General features: G+C 40.3%; 1 protein-coding gene across 4 annotated transcripts in view; it reads left to right on the top strand.

Annotated features, from left to right (window-relative positions):
- The window catches only part of Sgcd (sarcoglycan delta), a 601,123-nt gene that overhangs the window by 398,596 nt on the left and 180,443 nt on the right, over positions 1–22,084 (top strand). For all 4 annotated transcript variants that reach the window (XM_040747904.1, XM_040747903.1, XM_040747906.1 and 1 more), the window contains 1 exon segment: positions 6,845–6,946. In XM_040747904.1, the coding sequence (XP_040603838.1) occupies positions 6,845–6,946 (102 nt within the window).

Below are 22,084 nucleotides of genomic sequence, written 5' to 3'. Positions count from 1 at the left end.
AATGTAATCATATAGTTCTTGGGCTTTTATGTCTGTCTTCTTTTGCTTGGCATAATATTTTTGAGGTATATTTATATTTTGTAATATATCAGCATTTCATTCCTCCTTATTGCTAGCTAGCAACCCTTTGCAGGGGTGGAGAATATGTTTTTTCTCCTCATCAGTTGATGGACAGTTTTGGTGGTTTTTGCTTATTCTTCTCCAATTGGTCCTACAGTGAACATTTGTGGGTTATTGTATGGATGTGGGTTTATACAGTCTTAGGTAGTTTACACTGTCATTCCTAGGCCACCATATTAAAGCTACATGTAACAATTAATCTTTCTCAAAGTGCCCATACCACTTTATACTCTTCCTGGTACCACATTAGAGATAGTGTATTTCCATGTCCATGCCAGCATGCATGCAACTCATATGTCGTCTTTTAGCTTTTGGAGCTCCTGGAAGGGATGATCCCATCTATGTTTTTATACTCATTTACCTTGAAGCTGGAATACAGCTGGAGCTTAACAGGGCAATGTAAGATATGATATTGAGGAGTTTTGTTTGAAAGATAGAATTAATATCAAGCCCTCAGTCAGTAAAACACCCCCAGCATAATAAAAAGTTTTAATAAATATATGGTAATCTGATTTGCATAATCTTTGGGGAAGGGTAGCTTTTATTGTCAGTGTTTCAATATTTGAGTTAATGATCATTTCCTGGATAGCCTTTTTTGTAACACATATCCCTTGCAGAACAAGACAAGATGGTGGTGATAGGGGTGGCTTGTGCTGTCACCTGAAGCCATGTGATATCTGGGCCTGTACTGCAGTCTAGAGTCATATCTGTGGCCATGACTTTACCACAGTTTGGATCTATGATGATGACTATAACCATGTTACCATCAAAGGCCATATTTATGCCTGTGGTCTAGGTCACCTGAGGCCATATTGATGTCTTAGGACCACACTGTCACCAGTGCTATACCAATGTGCATGGCCTGTCCTGCCACCCAGGGCCATGGTGATTGAACATCCAGTCCCAAGCTGAAGCTGAGGGCCATGTCTATTTCCGTGGCTCTGCTCCTTGCCAGCCACCTCAGCAGGAGAGTGCCCTGTCACATCCTCCAGGGAGAACTGACTCCAATGTGTTGGCTATGGAGGAGCTGGTCCCAACCTTCGGTGGTGCTGGTAGAACTTCTCTCACCCATAAACATCCACTATTAGAGAGCTGAGAGCTAGCCCCACACTGCACACCGTCAGAAGAGATGTCCTGATGGAGTACATGAAGTACTGTACTGCTGGAGTACAGTAGCTACAGGATCTCCATGACTCAGGCGATAGCATGATATTAGAGAGAAGTTTTGGTGAGGCTCCAGTATCAATGGTTTACCAGAATCCAGAGACCTTGAATCAGACTGACAACTCGTTGCAATGAACATTTGCTAATAATGCTGTTTGGGCAAAAGAGTATATTGCATGATATACTGCAGCCCCGAAGGATACTACAACAAATGAATATGTGATGGAGAGGTAGTAAAGACAGAGAAGTGAAATGTTGTTCTTTCTTTCTTTCTTTCTTTCTTTCTTTCTTTCTTTCTCTCTCTCTCTTTCTTTCTTTCTTTCTTCCTTTCTCTCTTTCTTCCCCTCTTTCTCTCTCTCATTTTTTGGCAGGGAGGCAACAAGGATGTAGGCTGGACATGGAAGGCTGGGAGATGAATAGGATGTGGGTGCATGATGTGAAATTCCCAAGGAATCAATAAAAAATTATATATAAAAGTTCCATCTTCACCTCTGTTACTGCTGTTTTATTGTCTTTTAAAATCTGAAAAACTACCAAGATGGTGCAATACATGGATGTTGAAAGTTGCAGTCTATAGGGAAAACACAGTCTGGAAATTCTAACACCATGACACATGGGCCCAAAGATCATCATGGAGAGAAGGCAGAAAGACTAAGAGTCAGAGGTTGGGAGAACTAGGTAAGACTGTATTCTGGACATGATAGAACTTGTATATTCCTGAACTCACAGACAGCTGTGATGACAGGCAAATGACCTACATAAGACTAGGCCAACCAAAATTCCAGCATAGCTGAGAAGGGGCCCAGAAGCATTCACCCATTAGCTGAGGAGCTCCTGCAGTTTATGACTGCCTGACAGAGTCAGTTTTCTTTAGGGCTGTGGGCCCTGGTAGATTGACTTTGATTTCAGTGTGCATATGAGTACCAGAAATTATACAGAGTGAATTATTTAAAATGGAGGAGGAAAGAGATTGAGGTAGGAGGGACATAAATTTGGGAAGTTGGGTGAGGGTATCTGGTAGTAATTAAAGATAGAAAATGGAAGGTAACTATGAGCAAATATATATATATATATGTATATATGAAATTTGCAAAGAATATTGTACTTAAAAATTCTAATTCCCTAACAGTGTTTTTAAATTCTTCCATTATTGACTTCATCTTCCAAAGATGCAGTTGTACCCTATATATAAACAATTATGCTTTTGAGATAGAAAACCTAAGGTTTTTTTTCATTCCTTAAACTCATCATTAAGCAATTATTGCATGCTTGGCCTGCCCATCCTGGTTGAGAAAGTGTGTTCTAACAATTTGGAAGCTGGTATAGAAGCAGGCCCTAACTTTAGCAGTTTTGTAACCCCACCTCTACATAACCACTACATTTCTAAAGGTAACTACATGAGATTATCACCTCTACATGGTTTGGCTGGTGAATATTTTGGCTTTTAAAATGTGTGAATGTGATAATATTCTGTAGGAATCACACTTCATGTGGGTTTATTTTAGTCTGGACTATTGGGGTATGTTGCATAGAGCAGTGGACTATCTGTCAGTCTGTAATCACAAGGATCAACCAGTGCTAAACTGTGATGCTCAGCATATTGCATAAAACAAATACATTTTCTACCAATGATATTTTCAACTTATGATCTGTTTCGACTAAATCCACAGAAAGTAACATCATTGTTAAGTTACAGGACGTCTTTATTTAGAATGAATAAATTCTTTCACTTCACAGCATTTGTTGAATGGGTACTACTTCCCAGGCAAGATTTTAGAAACGGAATGTCTAGTGGTAAAGAAAACAGCCCAAAGCCATACACCCCATCAAGCCCACATTCTCATGCAGTCTTTGTATTGCCTAATATCATTTCCTGCTTGGTTCAAATCTAATTCATGCCTACCATTAAAACTGCTTCAGGAAGAGTTTGCCATGCAAGTGCTTACGAAAATAGCACTTGGCTTCACTTCAAGACTTGAATGTGCTGACAGCATTAAAACCTGGCTGATGCTGATGCAGGAGGAAGATCACCGGAGCAAGACAGCAGTACACTTCCTTAAAACCACATCTTACCACTCCACAACTCCCAGCCCTCAGGGCCAGCATTCATATCCACTTTGCTTGAGAGTGTTCAGATGTCTTGGTAACTGGCCAAGCACCAGACCCTGCCCTGTATTGGTTTCAACTAAGAGAACTGGGGTAACACTCATGTTACCATTGACATTGAAGGTTCTCTGACACTCTTGAGTGAGGGAATTTGCTAAGGTGAGACTGGCTCTTTGACTGTCCTGCAACTTAAAAAACTGAATTTTTACTGTTTGCACAGGGGAGAAATCAGTGTGTCTTTTAAAATACATTACATATCTACAGATATATACATACATATATATATATATATATCTTTACATCTAGTTAGGAATACAGTTAGGCTTCAGGTCTGTCCTGCAGCTACTATCTTAGTTCCTCCCTCAACTACTATTGTACTTAAAGATGCAGCCACTTCAGATGAATCTGATGCCAAGATATTGTTGATGAATCTTTGGCAGTCTCTGAGGGAGACACTCTAAAGGTGGGCAGACATTTAGTTTACCCCTGGTCTCTGCTTTGCTTATGCAGAGGCCAATCACATCACCTTACTTAAACAACTTACAGACATAGAGATCAGGAAGGATCTAGAAAACTAAAGCTTATGACCCTCTAAGAAGAACTGGGAAGTTGGCAAGGTTGTGGTGTATTTGCAGCCATGAGAGATAAGAGATAAAAACTAAACTACTACTGTAAGGGTTTAGCCTGTCTTTCTTGGGCTTTGTTTATTTCTCTATCTTTGTTCTTCTTTGATTTCTTCTTTTTCCCTTTATTGCAAGTTCTACTGTTACTGGTGAGACACATGCATGTCTGTCATCCTATTGCCTCTCTCTCAGGGTTTGAATGCCTCATCTGGGGCTGTATTGGCAGAGCTGTGTCTATAAATGCCAGAAATAAGAATATCAGGAATGTGGACCATAGAGGAGCATTGTGGCTCTCTAAGATCTGTTCTTATCCATAGGCTGACTCATGTTTATAAAAAGGGGTGGGGGAAAGTGCCCATTGCCAATCTTGTCATTTAGTTCCATTCCCAGCAATAGCAATACTGAATGCATTGAGATACATACCTGATGGCCATGTCTGCAATAGAAAGCTGTGTGGTAGTCTGAGAACTAGGATCTTAGTGAAATAGGCTGGAGAGACTATGTGATGTCCCTAAAGCAAGGAGGCTGTGGGCAGTGACTGTGTGAGAGGCCGACCCTGAATTGACAGGAGCTCATTGAAATTTCAGTTTTCAAATGTTACAAGGAAACAGAGAGCAATAAAACCAAAGCATGTGCATAGTTTACAAATCTGTAAAACAAAAGAGGACTTTTAAAATGGCATGAAAGTGATCGACAGTGTGCAGAGATAGGGAAGTCTATTGTCATTGTGGGTATGTGTCATGGCAACACACATTAGCATTCTAGTGACTGAATCCCCATCGTTTATACTTTGCTAGAAGACTATGCTTCAAGAATTTTCAGAGCTGGCAAAGTTTCAGTTTTTATTAGTCATAATGTCAGCTTGGGCGTGGTTTGGAGGTTCTGAAGTTGTGTTGTACGTATTCTTCAATAAACCAAACTAGCAAATGTCATTGTGGCTGGCCTATAACTCAGTGTATACTGAAGACGACCTTGAACTCCTGATAGTCCTACCTCCATTCAGTCTTGTGAATACCAATGAATAAAAAATAAAAGTCCAAATTCTGTAAAGCATAACTTAAGGAAAGTAAATAATGAGTTAAATCAAAGTTTTCTCAATAGCCTACTCTATCTGATAAATTAAGAATTCAAAAGGGACTAGCCATTTGTCTGTTGGGAACTTCTAGTGAAACTGTGGCTCCTTCTAACAGAGATCAGCAATAGCTTGATAACATCATAGCAAGAATGCTATGCACCTCTTGATAGAAAAATACCCACACAACAAACAGAAAATTTTCCCCATCCCAAAGATAGCCACACCCTGCTCTCAGAACTTGTAAAGTTGCTACTGTTCTTAGGGAGAATTAAAGTTGCAGATAGAATTGTGTGAGCAGGTGATCATAGAAGGAAAGTCATAAACCCAAGGAAATCACAGAACATTGTGCTATTGTCATAGTGCTCAGTGGTTATTCAACTAGCCATTACTAATTTTGCACGTGGGAAGAGGTCATGAACGCAGGACTGGGATAGTCCTGGAGAAGCTGTACAACTGAAAGTATTCTTATTCAATCTTTTAAAAGGAACCGGCCCTTTCAGCACCTGGAATTTAGTCCCATGAACCGTTAGGCAGAATTCTAAAATTAATTACTATTAGTTACAAAATTTGTGTTGTTTAATACTAAAGTTTGTGGGTTATGTTCATTAAAACAACAGAAAACAAATACACCCCATTTCCTAGAATATACTGTGGATATACTCTTTCTAGAAAACTCAGTCTGAGACTGGTCAAGGTTCCTGATGTAACTGATGTTTTACAGAAGACACCACAGTCAGAGAAAACTATTTGAGATAATAAGGCACAGAAAGAGAAAAGACTTTGTATTTTATCAAAATAAAGTAAAATACAGAGAGGGGGAGGGAGGGAGGATATGAGAATGATGTGAATGAATGAATACAGAAACCTCATTGTCTTGGAAAATATAGGTAAGTAATTCATTACAGAAATACTGCATGGAGGTTATAGGAAACTACCTAGTATTTTGTCTATCAACCACTAACAGTAGAAAACGTCATTCAGATAGGTAAATTATTAGAGAGAAAATATATTATCAGTGAGGTGTAAACATTGATATGGGTATTTGCTATTAACACTGAATGATTGTTAGGATTTGGTATTTTATGTCTTATAGTAAGGCATGATTGTCAGGAGGGATTACAATTATATATGATATTTGGATTATTTTTGAGCAAGGGGAAGAGACAATGGGTATGGTGGGTAGCAATAACCACAAATGGATATGTTGTAGATGGGTGGTAAGTACGTAGATGCTGCCGAAGATTTCTGCCTTTGAATTAGCACTGATACAGCAAATACCCTTTAAAGTGCTAGTCACTGATTAGACTTCTCCAATGTTTGAGGAGTCAAACAAATCATGTGCGAACACTGAATTTGATCACAAGCTTTTGTGTGAAATCTCGGCAAGGAATTTTGGAAATAGCATCGTTCACTTCCACTTAGAGAGTCATCTTTTTTGTTCCTCCTGCTTCCTTTGCTCTGTGCAGCCCTGGGGATGAGGGCCTCCTCTTTCTGTGCAAGTTGTTGGCTCAGGGGCATTCTCAGAATAGAATTTACTTGGGATAAGTTAGCAAAAAGAATAATATGCATAATTGTATTGAACAATGCCTCCTGGTATTTTATGTTCGTTTGTATTCCCCTCATCTCACTCCTGCAAGTATTTAAAAAAAGAAAAAGATAGAAGAAGGCAATAACTGTTTCAGTTTTTTACAGCCTGGGGTATTTTGAAATGTTAGCTCATCACGTTTTCCCTGTTGTGTCTGTTTGTCTATTTCAGGATGGAATGGGGAACTTAAGAATCACAGAAAAGGGTCTGAAGCTAGAAGGAGACTCAGAATTCTTACAACCTCTGTACGCCAAAGAAATCCAGTCCCGACCAGTAAGTTCCTGATCAGAAGGAAATAAATTAATGTTCTGAAATCTAAATCTGGGGAAATTACCTTGCTAGCCACTGAGGTGGTAGATTGAGATGGTGGGTAAATTGGCATTTGAACCTGAAGACTTAGGTAACAAGCACAGCTTTGGTGCTGTAAACAAGATTATCCCACCATATCCCTTACCTTTGTGGCATAGATGATAGTAGCCACTGTTTACTAGCTTCTATATGATGCAATGAACTAGGACATAATGAACACAGGAAAAACCTGGATCTAAACCTGTGAAGGGCAGACAATATTAACTATTATTTTTCATCGTTGACCATTTCAAAGTCATCTGTGGAAACAGAACTAATGAATCAGATCTTTGGTTTTCATTTACAGCTTCTATGTTGTAGCCCATGCTGTCTAGATTTAGTTCATTATCAGATACTGTGGCTTATAATTGCATTTAATAACTGAATGCTGTGTCCTGGCTTTCATGCATAATACGTGTTTCATTTAATTTAAAGGTTGTCATTGTGACAGAAACTATTGCTACTCCATTTTACAGATTGGTGAATTAAGCCACTACTCCATTTTACAGATTGGTGAATTAAGCTGTTAATAAATAACGTGTCCAGAATGCATTTTAAAAAACAGAGCAAAGATTTCAATTCCAGAAATCTAACTCTTTTGTTGTTGTTGTTGTTGTTTACTAGTCTCTTGCATAAAGTTTTCATTTTTCTTATAGTAAGATGCATGACTCTCAAATTATGTACCTTCATTAGTCCAGGTTACCAAACTTGAGGCTAATGATGTTTACAGTTGTTGGTTGGTTTGGATTATGGTCTGAACGTGAACTGCCCCCCTCCTGTCTTGTGTGTCATCTGATCAGGCTCCAGTTGCCAGTGCTTTCTTGGTAGGTTGCAAAATAGTTAGGAAGTCGAGGACTAGTGGAAGAAGTGTGTCACAGAGGAAGGGCCTTCAGGTTTACAGTTCAGCTCTCTCTACTTCATGATCATTAGACAGGTAGGCAAGCAGCATCACACCTGTTCCCCCACCGTTTCCAGCTATTGCCTTACCCACCACAACACACATAGACTTCACTGTTAAAATGTGAGGCAAAATAAATCTTCTCCCATTCCCAAGTCACTTCTTGTCAGATATTTGATCACAATAATGAGAAAGCTAATACCCATCACTTTGTTACATAGGCTTTTTGTAGTGAGCTAGCTACTCGGTATAGTGCTGACCACGCCTGTTTGGGCGTGGTCACTGGGAGGAACTGATTGGGAGTGACTTTGGGTTTGGGGCCCAGCAAGTGGCTGTCTCTATTGCATCCAATCAGGTCACAGGAAGCAGCCTGTGTGGATCCTTAGAGTGTGTACTTGCGGTGGCCATCTGCTTCTTGGGTAAGTGACTTCTCCCCGAAATAAATTATATTTAACCTATATTTGAACCTTGTCCCGTGAATCACTATCTGTGCCTCCGCAGCTTTCACTTACTGATTTTGTGAAGAAACAGAGCTCATTGGTTGAAAATGTTTATTAAATCCTTCACTTTGCATATTAAGTCTTTCACTTTGCCTCACTGTCCACATGAAAGCAAGACTGACTAGAAAGTTCCTTAAATCATCATTTACAAAATATACATCAATTGACATAATTAATGAAATCCAGCAACTTGGTGTAGCGGCTCATTTTATGTCCAGGGCTGTAGTAGACTGGATCCCACTCGTGATGCTAAGTCCCTCTACTTGTAGAAACACTCCATTCCTATCACGTCTACAATACATCTCTAAGCCCTCCAGCAAGGCCTGTCAAAATCTTTTTAAAATTGGTTTTAGAAAATGTTTGCATGTGTGCACCACATACACGAGTACACATAAAAAACCTCACCACCGTAAAAATGATGAACATGTCGACCACCACAAAGAGTCTCTGTGTGTTCCCTTTTTAAGCTCTCTATCCCATCAAACCATTCTGCCCTCCTTGCCTGCTTCCAAGAAACCATTGATGTCTCTACTTGACTCTGTCATTACTTTGCATTTCTCTGACCTTCATAGACCTGGAGCCATATATAGTGTTCATTAAAAAAAATCCCTTAAGCATAAAATACCTTTGCCTTTCCCTGAAGGATTTTTTTTCTCTACAACCATCTATTTAATATCTAACTTACAAAAGTTCTGTCTTTTCCTGCAATTAGGCTGTCTTGATTTGCTGGAAAGAGGTATGAGATTGTGATTCAAAGGAATACATTTTTCTCTTGGAGAACACTGGGAGTCACAGAGGGAAATGGGGAGTTGTTTGCTATGAAGTAGAACTTGCATCTCTTTGGAATGTGATAAGAAAAAACAAATGTGTTGACAGAAAATAATAAAGGACAGATTATTAGACCTTTAGGGTTAGTCTATAGACCCTCCTCTGTGAAGGTAGAGATTATGGTATTCAAACAAACTGTAGTTCTGCTGTCAAGGAAGATGGAAATGATGAAGGTTGGCTATCACTGGACTCTAGCCTTCAGTTATTCCTCATGTTCTAACAATACAACTCAGCACTTTTCCATTCTCCTCTTTCATTCCACCATGCATCACCACTGCTGTGTTTCATGGGCAACTCCTTCTACTCTTTGACATCAGAAAACTCATGCCCAGTTGACTGAGATCGAGAGTCATGCTAAATGGCGTGGAGTAATGAAAAGATAATTATCTTCAGTTTGGTTTTCTGTTTCACTGATATGATAACCGAGATAAACCATGCACACAATGTTCAATACTGTATCTTGTTTCTTTAGTGAATGCTGGAGTCCTGGTAAAAGCACTACAATTAAGATTAGGATTAGTGTGGTGGCAATCACCTGAGAAGATAAATTTATAACTGTGAGTGATATCAGCAAACATTAATTCTTGACATATCTAGGCTGAGTAATCAAAGCCTCTGAGAGTTGAATTCCATTCATCACCTCCCTAAATGTTTGGGGCAGTAATGCCTAGGAGCTAGGACTTGCCTTACTACCAGTCGCTCAGACAGACATAAACTCCGTGACTGCAAGTTCCCAAGGCATTACTACTGAGCTGGCCTTCAATTTTTCCCATCATACCAGCTAGGTGAGATAAGCTGTCACACTTGGGGATTTTCTACTCAATGGGGATAGCTGGCTAGAGCATACCACTGATCCCTTGAGAGGAGTAAAGGTGCGAGGAAAATGAACCCCCAAATAATGAATGATGCAGAAAATTGGGTCTGGTGGTATTGGATCTATCCACTGATAGGACGTTCTCTAATAAATTTCTTGTCAAGGTGAATGCATTTTTAGGGACCCACCTTCCACAGTGATAGCTAAGGGGAGCACCTAACCATTATGAGCCTTATTTTCTACAGGCATCACTTGACAAAGCTGCTATTTGCTTTTACTGGATGGGCAAGAATGACAATTTCACATTGTTTCTGAAATATCCGCATCTGTTCATTTGATTTAGTCAAGAGAAGAAATCTGGCCCCCACAAAGAACAGGAGATGTAGCGAAGTGGGCTGATGTTTCTGAGGGTACATCTGGGCAACCCTCTCTCCTCCTTAGTGTGTTTTCTAGTCTACCAGTCTCAGTCATGGTAGTCCATATCCAGTTATTGCAGTCATTTGTATTATGTGACCTTGATGTCCCTGGCCACTATGGTTCTTTGCCCTAAACCCTTGGTTTACAGAATTGTAAGTGTACATACCTCATCAAGGAGTCAATACATCAGGTTGTATTTTTCTCTTTCAAAAAGTAAGAGGGAATACTTATTTTTTTAAAGCAGTGGACTTTAAATAAGTATTAATATTCATTGCTCACTCTTTATGGCTTGCTTCTTATTTTTCTCTCCTATGCCTAAGTTTTCCATAGCCCTCCAGTTCTTGTGTCCCCACCTCGGCTTTTACTGATTATACAACTGACAGATACAATTGTATATATTAGAGGCATAAATCATTAATGATGTCCTGACATGTATTGTGAAGTGTCCACTACAAATAAAACATTTTAACAGTCCTTTTTGGTTCAGATTTTTCTAAGCTGGCTTCAAATGAATAATACATGCAAATAACTTCATAGCTTCCATGTTATACATTAAACTGAGACTTATTTATATAACCAAAGGTCAGGATCCAATGAGTACATGTCTGCACTTACCTACTCCACCACCTACTCCTAATGACTACCCTTCTATTCACTGTCTCTGTGAGTTTAGTGTATCCAGTTTCCGCATTGCACTGAGATTGTGTGGTATTTGCCTCTTTGTGCAGTTTCACTTAGTTTAGTTTCCTCTGTTTTGTTACAACTGGGAGAGTATCATTTGTAGGCCTCAGTCATATTCTATTGTATAGACACACACAAACATTTCCTTTATTCAATCATTTGTTAGTGTATTCTTAGATTGACTCCATGTCTTAACTCTTAAGTAATATTAAAATAAACTCACAGTACAGACATCTCTTAGCTGTCAAGATTGTTTTCACTGGCTGTGTATTTTCAGAGCTGGATCAATATGTCATATGAGATTTTTTTTCCTGAGGAATGTGCATAGATTCTCATCTCTTACGTACCTACCTGCCAGCAACACATAAGAATTTTGTTTTCTGTACATATTTGTCAGCACATACTGTCTTCTTTTTGCTAATGCACATTAACAGATGTGAGATGACATCTAGTTTTCATTTGCATTTCATCAATTGTTATTAATATTCCTGAGAGCATTCATTTGCATTTTTATTAATGTATTTTTTACATTCCCATCCCAATTCTCTCTCCTCTTATCTTCCCACTTCCCCCAGGCCTCCCTCTTCCCATCTGCTCCATGAAGAGGGTAAGATCTCCCTTAGGAAGTGTACTAAGTCTGTCCCATCATCTAGTTGAGGCAGGACAGAGGCACCTCTCCACTCCCATACCCCTGTGTCTACACTGAGCAAGGTATCTCTCCATATACAATGGCCTCTACTAAGTCAGTTTGGGCATTAGTGTTAGATCTTGGACCCATTGCCAGTGCCCTCATATATTGCCCCAGTCACACCATTCTCACCTATGTTCAGGGTGCCTAGTTCAGTTTTATGCAGGTTCCCCATTTGTCAGACCTGAATCAGTCATCTCTCACTAGCTCAGGTCAGCTGCTTCTGTGGGTTTCCCCATCATGGTCTTGACTCCTTTGTTCATATTATCACTCCTCCCCTGAGAGCACTCTTAACAAGCCTCTCATTCATTGGCATGCCTCTTTTGGGGGGGTGGAATGACTTCTCAGACCCTTTACCTTTTCTTAAACAAATTGCTATTCTTGGTATGAAGTCCTGTGCACTCTTCATATATGTTTACTTCATTCCTTGTTAGATGCTGCATATTTTGCAGATGTTTTCTCTCACTGGATAGGTTGGTTCCTCACCTTGTTGAGAAAATGCCTTTGTCATCCAGAAGCATTTGTGTGCATTTGTTTGTATTTGCTTTTGACACCTTTGGTTTTAGTTCTTATAAAAAGATAAAAAAAAGTATAGGCAAGATCAATCTCTCCCTTTTTTCTGTTAGTCATTTTATCAGCTTAGGTCATACATTTAAGTTTTAGTCCATTTTTGAATATCAGATAAGATTAAGATTCCATCTTTCCCTGCTCCTGCTTGCCTTCCTTCTCTCTGCCTTCACATGTGAATGTGTGTATCCAGTTCTCTCAGTACCACTTACCAGATGAGCTGTTCTTTCCCTGTCATGATTCTTGGTTCTTGCAATAGAGAGCAGTTGACTGAGTGGGAGTGGGGTTGTTACTGGGTACTTTGCTCGATTTGGCTGATCTGTGTGTTTGAATTCATTCTGGAAGCATTATGTTTTACCTGCTTAACTGTATAGTCTGATTTGCCATAAAAAACCATGAGGTCTCCATATTTCTCCTTTTTCATTGTCTGCATGCACACTGGCAGGTGGTGACATTCTTGGAACTTCTGCTGGAGCCTGAAGCTGTTACTCACCTGTAGCACTCCTCCCTCTGTCTCATGGACACGCCTCCTCTTTTTGCGTGTGTTTATCCTTCTAATCACTACACAGATGAACCCTGGGTTGGGCAGAAATTTTTGGATTATGGATGTTTTACTTAAAGGGAAAATATCAGAACTAACGCAGGGTGACAGACAAGAGCACTGATCACTTAGTTGTAGTGAACTAACAGAAATCAAATGAAGGCTACATTGGTGTCTCCTGAATAAGCCAAACAGCTTCGACTCCCAGCTGAACATATTGCACACAGAACAGTATTTTCCATGCCACTTGCATGGAACATGAGCATCTTGCTGTCTTTAATTAAGAAGTTAACTGGACCATGAAATATTGCCTGGGTAAATAAAAATGATTTGTACTAAGTCAGAGTGGGGCACTAGGCATCTTTGTGTTTCCTTGCTCACTCATAAATCAGGTTAGTATTACACAGGGAAGGGTCATCTATAAGCCCATCTGTACAGTGAAGCCAGGCACCATTCCCCCATGTATCTGCTTACATGTTGTAATTTATTGTGGCCAATACTGCAAACCAGCTGCTTGCCTTTTTTTTTAAACAGGCAACAAATTATGACTAGATAAACATTGACACTAGTTGGTTTGTTTTGCTGGGAAACAGATGAAAGTATTCAAAGGCTTTTGGTTGCTGTAGAAATAAAAGGGCTGGAAAGGTTTTTATTCTTTTAATAAGAGAAGGTGTGTTTGCTCTTCTTAAATCAAGCTATAAGGATTATGGAGGACTTTGGTCAGATGTCAGATACATTTATATTAGCTATGATTGTGGTAGAGGAAGCAGACATAAGTTTGAAGTCTAAGACTGTCTAATTGTATGCCTTGAGGGTCATTACCATTCAGGATGCCTTTGAAATCTTTCTCTTGCTTCATCCATCATTTTGGTCTCATTGTTTTGAAGACCCTAGATCACTGAAAGACACCATTTTTCAAGCTAATCTCATACTACAAATACTCCTTCTTCATCCAGTGAGAAGTTTTTGCACAAAGGGTTGGCGATGCCTCACAAAAACTAAAGAACAGTAATATTTAGCTAGAGATTTTGAAATGGGTCACAATTGGAATGAGTAAAAGCAGAATAAGAAGCAGTAATCGGCTGAGCTAAGACAACAAAAGGGAGACTCAGAGCCTAGAGTCTGGCTGTGAAGGAAAGGATCTCCCCCCTAGAAACAGAACTCCTGAAGTTATTTAAAACCTCTTGGATAGGAAGGGAAATTAATGGTGGCAAATTAATGTTTTGGGAAGGTTACTGCTTCAGAGTTTGACAAGCAAGTTCTCTTTATAATGTCCTGTTGATGAGCACTGAGCCTTTGAATAAGCTCCTTCATGTCTCAGCTTCTTTGTCTTTTCATTTGCTGTGGTTTGTTGGAAGTCATAGACTTCATTAAGCAGTTTCCCCTTGGAAACTCAAACCCAAAGTGATGGTGCCCAGAAGCCTGTTCTACCACCTACCTGATGCCGCTGTTACGAGCCACGAGATATGGAGGTCCTGAGTAGGTTCCACATACCAGTTTGAAAGCTGTTAGTCTCACTCCATCTTCCAAGTCTGCTCCAACAACTTTCACATAGAGGCTTTCCCAAGATAGCCCATCCAAAATACAACCCTGCCCAGGTAACTTTGGTTTTTTTATATCACTTCATACTACATAATACAAATTTATATACTATAGATGTAAATTGTATAATTACCTATCTACTTGCCTATGTGAGTCCTCTGTCCCAACAAATCTTCTTACCAGCACAGTCTTAGAAGAATGATACTGAAGGTCTATATTTGTCCCAATATAGTAATCATTTTACTATAGGCAGGTATCCTGTCATGTCATTAGTAAACCACACACACACACACACACACACACACACAGACTCTGAAGCACTGCCTTCTTCCATTCAGCTCCTGTGTCTACTCATTTACTAGGTATGTGATCTTGAGCAAATGTCTTGACCTTTTTTGTGACTCACTTTACTCCGCAAGAAAATGGGTACAATATCAATGTAACTCTACCTCTCATAAGTCTATTACAGCACTGTGAAAGGGAATATATGTAGTTTATAGGACAGTGTCTTGAATACAAGTCAATAAGTTTGAATATGATAATTAGATGTTGCTAGCATTTAAAAATATTATTATTGCCACTGTTTAAACCCTGAAGTTCCTAGACTCATGTCTGTGACAGGGTAGGAAGCAGAATTTCATTGAACCAATGAATATTCTCTTAAGTCCATTCTTGTCAGTTAGAAACAGGGACAAGTGTCTCCTTTGAAGGAGTTTGAATGTTAACTATAAAAGAATTAACTGTCTTTTCATGCATATGCTAAGAATTAATTCACATGGCAGGTAGCTACAGTGTGGGGCTGATGGGAGACTGAAAACTCTGGGTGAAAGAGATAAAAGTGTTGTAAATGTGTTGAAGCCCATCACACTTCTTTTTTTCTATCTTCTTTTTTTTTCCTTTTTTTATTTAAGTCAGAAACAAGCTTGTTTTACATGTCAATCACAGTTCCCTCTCCCTCCCCTCCTTCCCTGACCCCCAATGACCCCCTGTCCCATCCCCTTTCTGCTCCCCAGGGAAGGTGAGGTCTTCAGTGGGGTATCTTCAAAGTCTGTCATATTGTTTGGAGCAGGGCCTAGGCCCTCCACTGTGTGTCTAGGCTGAGAGAGTCTCCCTCTATATGGAGTGGGCTCCCAAAGTACATTCGTGTACTAGGGATGAATACTGATCCACTACCAGAGGCCCCATAGATTGCCCAGACCTCCACTCTGACATCCACATTCAGAGGGTCTGGAACAGTTGTATGCTAGTTTCCCAGCTATCAGTCTGGGGTCCATGAACTCCCCCTTGTTCAGGTCAGCTGTTTCTGTGGGTTTCTCCAGCCTGGTCTTGACCCCTTTGCTCATCACTCCTCCCTCTCTGCAACTGATTGCAGGAGTTCAGCTCAGCCATCACACTTCTCTACACTAAGAGCCTACAGATGTGTGATGCATGTCATCTATAGGCAAATGTAAACTCCTAAGAATGGAGACATGCCATGGACCAGGGATTAAACATTAGTATTTCCAGACCTTCAAACCTTGGAGCTCCCCATCTTCATCAGTGTGCCTTAGCAATGTCACCTGGTCCTGTTTGTACCAATAGCCTGTGCTGATGCAATAACTGGTACACACTGATGGAGGACTGCCATATCTATGCTGACACAATGGCCACCTGGTGCTGAGACTGTTTCTTGATTACTTCTTAACATTTAAAATTTAAGAACTTAACATTTAAGCCCTAACAGCCACGACAAAAATGAATGCATGCCAGAGTCTGCTGTGGTTTGATTGATGTTCTTTAAATGGCAAGAAAAGTCTAGTTTCAGTCCAGGGGCATCTCAGAGCCAGTGGTGAGTGTTTAGCACTTGGGACAATGATGCAGAGAGGAGCTAACTTTAAAGATGCCTCATGGTGTGTTATATTCCTAAAAATCTTTGCTGTTCTTCACAATTAAATTGTTAGAAAAAAAGTTACTTTAAAATGTTTTCTTTTCATAATGTTTCAATCATAACAGACTCATCTCCTATCAATGCTCTTAGCACTGGGTGCTTCATAATTGTTATTGTGTATTGCACTCTTGGTCTCAATTTAAAAACCCTTGTTCCTTGTCAAAATCACAGATGATTGTTTGGAAGATGTCATTTCAAAGGTGGAAGGGAACATTTCTTTGACCTATGAAACGATAAGCAAATCTGTGCTGTTCCGCTGATTTTTGTGATCTCTGGAAGCAGCAAAGTGTAACCTTTTGCTGCAGTGCACAGTCAATTATTACCAGCAATGTTTTAACTGGTGGTTGCCTAAAATTATGAGTGCAGGACTCTCCATCTCCCCAAGGGATTCTGTTTTTATCAGCAGAGTTTCTGCCCCCAGGCAAATACTAAAATGGTCTGTGAAGGAAATGAGGCTGTTAGGGCTAATAAATATTCCTCAGATGCACCTGTTGTGTGTTAGAGGGGACAGAAGAGGGAAGGGTGAGGCAGGACAGCTACCACCAAGGTGAAAGAAGGAAAGAGTGAGCAGGCCAGGCTGTCCTCCTTGTTTGGTACAGTAGTGTGCCTTGCCCCCACTATGGAGCCACGGAGCCCGTTATGCAACATCAGAGTCATGGAAATCAAACTGCCTTCTCTCAGGAGAAAAACACAAGTACAGATGGTAGAGTAATTGAAGTGTTCTACCATCAAGCTATATAGATTGGTTTTAGCCCGCAGCAGAGGCTCAATTTTGTTACTAAACATGAGGGGAATGTTTATGGCGAGATGAGTTATTCTTAGGTGGTAGCTCATTAAGACATAAGAAATGGAGTTGGGCTCATTTTTTCAGTTATTAGCATAAAACTGTTTGTTGTTTTTTTCCTCAATTCAGTGACAATTTTGTAGCCTTCCTGATATTTATTTTTTTTAGAATTTTTAAATTTAAATGAGAAACAAGCTTGTTTCACATGTCAATCCCAGCTCTCTCTGCCTCCCCTCTCCCATGCCCACCCACCAACCTGCACCTCCCCCCACCCAATCCCCACTCTGTTCCCCAGGGAGGGTGAAGCCCTCCATGGGGGATCTCCAGAGTCTGTCATTTCATCCAGGGCAGGGCCTAGACCCTACCCCAAAAGTCCAGGATGAGAAAGCATCCCTCATTGTGGGACAGGCACCCAAAGTCCATTTGTATGCCAAGGATAAATACTGAACTACTACCCGAGGCCCCATAGATTGGATAGGCCTCCTCACTGATGTCCACATTCAGGGAGTCTGAATCAGTCCCATGCTGACCTCCTAGCCATCAGTCTGGGGTCCAAGAGCTCCCTCTTGTTCAAGTCAGCTGTTTCTGTAGGTTAAACAAGCCCAGTCTTGACACCTTTGCTCATCAGTCCTACCTCTCTTTCACTGGGTTCCAGGAATTCAGTTCAGTGTTTAGCTGTGAGTGTCTGCCTCTGCTTCCATCAGTCACTAGTTGAAGGTTCTAGGATGGCATATAAGGAGGTAGTCGAACTTATTATTAAGGAGGGGCATTTAAGGTAGTCTCTCTACTATTGCTTAGTTTGCAAGTTGGTGTCACACTTGCAGATGCCTAGAAATTTCACCAGTGCAAGATCTATCCTCAAACCTATAATGACTCCCTCTATTATGTTATCTCTTGCCTTCCTCTCCTCTATTCTTCCCCCAAGTCAACCTTCCTGCTCTCCCATGTCCTCCTCTCCCCTCCTCTTCTCTCCCTCTCTTCCCCCAACTCCCTCTCCCCTACCCCTATGCTCCCAATCACCTCAGGAGATCTTGCCTCATTCCCCTCCTCTGGGATAACATGCATATCTCTCTTGGGGTCCTACCTGTTTCCCAGACTCTCTAGCAATGGGAGTGTAGGTTGGCACTCCCCTGATCCATGTCTAAAATGCATATATGAGTGAGTACATACCATGTTTGTCTTTTTTGTGACTGGGTTACCTCACTCAAGATGGTTTCGTCTAGTGCTGTCCTTTTGCCTTGCAAATTTCAAGATTCCATTATTTTTTTCCGCTGAATTCTACTCCGTTGTGTATGTACCACATTTTCTCTATCCATTCTTCAGTTGAGGGGCATCTAGGTTGCTTCCAGGTTCTGGCGTTTACAAATAATGCTGCTATGAATACAGTAGAACAGACTTCCTTGCATGAATGTGCATCTTTTGGGTATATGTCTAAGAATGGAATTGCTGTGTCATGTGGTAGACTGATTCCCATTCTCCTGAGGAATCTCCACACTGATTTCCAAAGTGACTGTACGAGTTGGCACTCCCACCAGCAGTGAAGGAGTGTTCCCCTTTCTTCACATCCCCTCCAGCATAAACTGTCATTGGTGTTTTTGATTTTAGCCATTCTGACAGTCTTAAGTTGTTTTGATTTGCATTTCCCTGATGGCTAGGGATATTGAGCACTTTCTTAAGTGTGTCTCAGCCATTTTAGACTCCTCTATTGAGAATTCTTTATTTAGTTCTGTAGCCCACGTTTTAATTGGATCCTTTGGTGTTTTGGAGACTTGCTTCTTGAGTTCTTTGTAAATTTTGGAGATCAGCCCTCCGTCAGATGTGGGGTTAGTGAATATCTTTTCCCATTCTGTGGGCTACCTTTTTCTTGTTGACTATGTCCTTTGCCTTACAGAAGCTTCTCAGTTTCAGGAGGTCCCATGTATTAATTGTCAACTTCAGTGTCTGTGCTACTGGTGTTATGTTCAGGAAGCAGTCTCCTGTACCAATTCCTTCAAAGAACCTTCCACTTTCTCTTCTAAGAGTTTCAGTGTGGCTGGATTTATGTTGAGGTCTTTGATCCATTTTGACTTACGTTTTTGTGCATGGTGACAGACAGTATCTATCTGCAGTTTTCTGCATGCCAGCATCGAGTTCTGCCAGCACCATTTGCTGAAGATGCTTCCTTTTTTCCATTGTGTAATTTTGGCTTCTTTGTCAAAGATCAAGTGTTCATATGTGTATGGGTTAATGTCAGGGTGTTTAATTCGATTCCATTGGTCTACCTGTCTGTTTTTGTGCCAATACCAAGCTGTTTTCAGGACTATAGTTCTATAATAGAGCTTGAAGTCAGGAATGGCGATGCCTAAGGACATTGCCTTGTTGAACAGGGTTGTTTTGGCTATCCTAGGTCTTTTGTTTTTCCATATAAAGTTGATTATTATTCTTTCAAATTCTGTGAAGAATTGTGCTGGGATTTTAACAGGGATTGCATTGAATCTGTAGATTGTTTTTGGCAAGATTGCTATTTTTACTATGTTGATCCTACCTATCCAAGAGCATGGGAGATCTTTTCATTTTCTGAGTGCTTCTTTAATTTCTTTCTTTAAAGACTCAAAGTTCTTGTGATACAGGTCTTTCACTTGTTTGGTTAGCGTTACTCCAAGGTGTTTTATGTTGTCTGTTGCAATTGTAAAGGGTGAGGTTTCTTCCGATAGTTATTTTTTTACTTGTTTTTCTATCTGAGCTTTTTGAGAAATGGAAGTCACTACCTTGCTTCCCATCACTTCAACAAACACTCCAAGGAGTAACAGTATTATGTAAGTTAGCAAAGTGTGGGGCAAGAAGAACTATGATTGAAATGTGTCACCTGCATTTGATCTTTAGTGGTTTATGTACAAGTAGGTCCCTTAAGAGATAATCAGGGATCATCCATTGTGGTTTGAGACCATTCTAAAGGAAAGATCATAAAACATCTGACCTTTCCCACCCATTCTGTCCTTTTCTCTGTTGGGGAAGTCTTATGCCAATAAAGCACTGTCTGGCCAATAGGGAATCTAGATAGGAGGGACTAGGAGTCCAGGAGGACTCTGGGTAGGAGAAACACAGAGAGTCAACATGTAACGCCATGGGGTAGGAGCCCGGAACTATTCTCTGGTAAGAGACATACTTAGATTAACAATTATGGGGTAATTGCTTAAGTCAGAGCTAGCCAGTAAGAAACAAGCAAGGCCAACAGCTTCATAATTAATATAGCCTCCTGTGTGTTTATTTGGGACTGATACGCGGCAGAGCCCAGGCGACTGGCGGGTGATAAACCAAAGCAGCTAGCAAGGAAAAGCTTCTCCTTAACATTTCTCTACTTGAGAACACATGGTACTCCCCTTGTAAGGGCACAGCAGTGAGAAGAGTGTCTTGGAAGCCAAGAGCAGCCCCTACCATATGACTGAACTTACTTGTACATTGACCACAGGCTCCTTGGCTTCCAGAACTGTGAGATGATAAATTCCTATTTATCTAGGTTATTCTGTACAGAATTATTTAAGTACAAGTAAAAACAGGAATTGGATTAGAACGTACAAAAAGAAGTTTTATGAAAAGAAATCAAGAATTAACAGGAATAAGTACTGTTGAAAGGATGGATGCGACTAGGGATATGGCTCAATGGCAAAGCACTTGCTGCACAAGAATGAGGATTTGAATTTGAATTCCAAGATCTGTATAAAGCCAGGTACCATAGCATAGGTCTGTAATTCCAGTTCTCATGGCTACATGGGAGGCAGAGACATGAGAATCCCTATAAGCTCATAGGCCAGCTAATCTGATGAACACAGCAACACCCGAAGAGACCCTGTCTCAAGCAAGGTGGAAGATGAGGACAGACATCTAAAATCATCGGGAAATTCACATGGTTGTCTAATATCAGGTTTTTGCATGAAAATATATTAAAATAAATTTAAATAGATAGCTAGCCACAGCTCAGTAATGAATGGTGGGGTATCATTACCTTCTTTACATGGATAAATTCAGAGAAAACTTTGTGTCTGAGTACTTACAACCACACATGCCACAGTCTAGATTAAAAAGCCTAATAGTAGAGGATGACTTTCAACTTTTGACCTTCTGCCTCCATTCCTGAGTAGTGGGATCACAGGTTTGCAGTACCATGCAGGGTTTTATGCCATGCTAAGGAACAATTGCAGGGATCCATGCATGCCAAGCCAGTACTCTGTGCACTCAAGGACCTCACCAGCCCTTGGTAGCAAATCTTAACTCAGGGACAGACAGATATATAAAAATCACCATACTATTTCAGTGAAAGTAGGGATATCAAGCTATTTAATTTCTAAATGTCTAAGTAGTCTGCTCATTTCAGAGTATGTCAATGTGAAACACATATGAAATGCTTAAAACTTTCTGAAATTTTAAACTTCTAGAGACCTGGACATTCTTAACTCTGGTTCTCTGTTTCAACTATGAAACCTGGAAAGCATTAGCAAGTATCTTCTAGCTCTACCAGTCCCTCCAAATTATACTATAGATATATAGGAGAGAAGGTAATTTGATGGGTCTAATGGTGGTCCTAGAACTTAGTCATATTTTGGAGTCCTTTTGGAGAAAGGTTGTCTCCATCCTGAATTCAGCTTGCCTTGTAAATTCTTCTCCTTATGATATGTACATCCTGATTATCTTTCCTTGAATCATTTCTTCATTCTTTTTTAAAGATTAAAAGTGATGTGTAAGAGTGCGTGTCTGTGTATGGGTATGTGTATGTGAGTGTGGGTGCTCATGGAAGCCAGAAGAGGGCTCCAGATATCTTGGAGCTGGAGTATTTGTGGCTGTGACCTGACATGGGTGCTGGCATCTGAACTCAGTCCTTTGCTCTTAACCCCTGAGCCAT

This window comes from Mesocricetus auratus, unplaced genomic scaffold (genome assembly GCF_017639785.1).
Source record: "Mesocricetus auratus isolate SY011 unplaced genomic scaffold, BCM_Maur_2.0 Super-Scaffold_100007, whole genome shotgun sequence".
Lineage (NCBI taxonomy): Eukaryota > Metazoa > Chordata > Mammalia > Rodentia > Cricetidae > Mesocricetus > Mesocricetus auratus.
The sequence above is the reverse complement of the archived record's forward strand: the minus strand, read 5'-3'. Positions and strand labels throughout refer to the sequence as shown.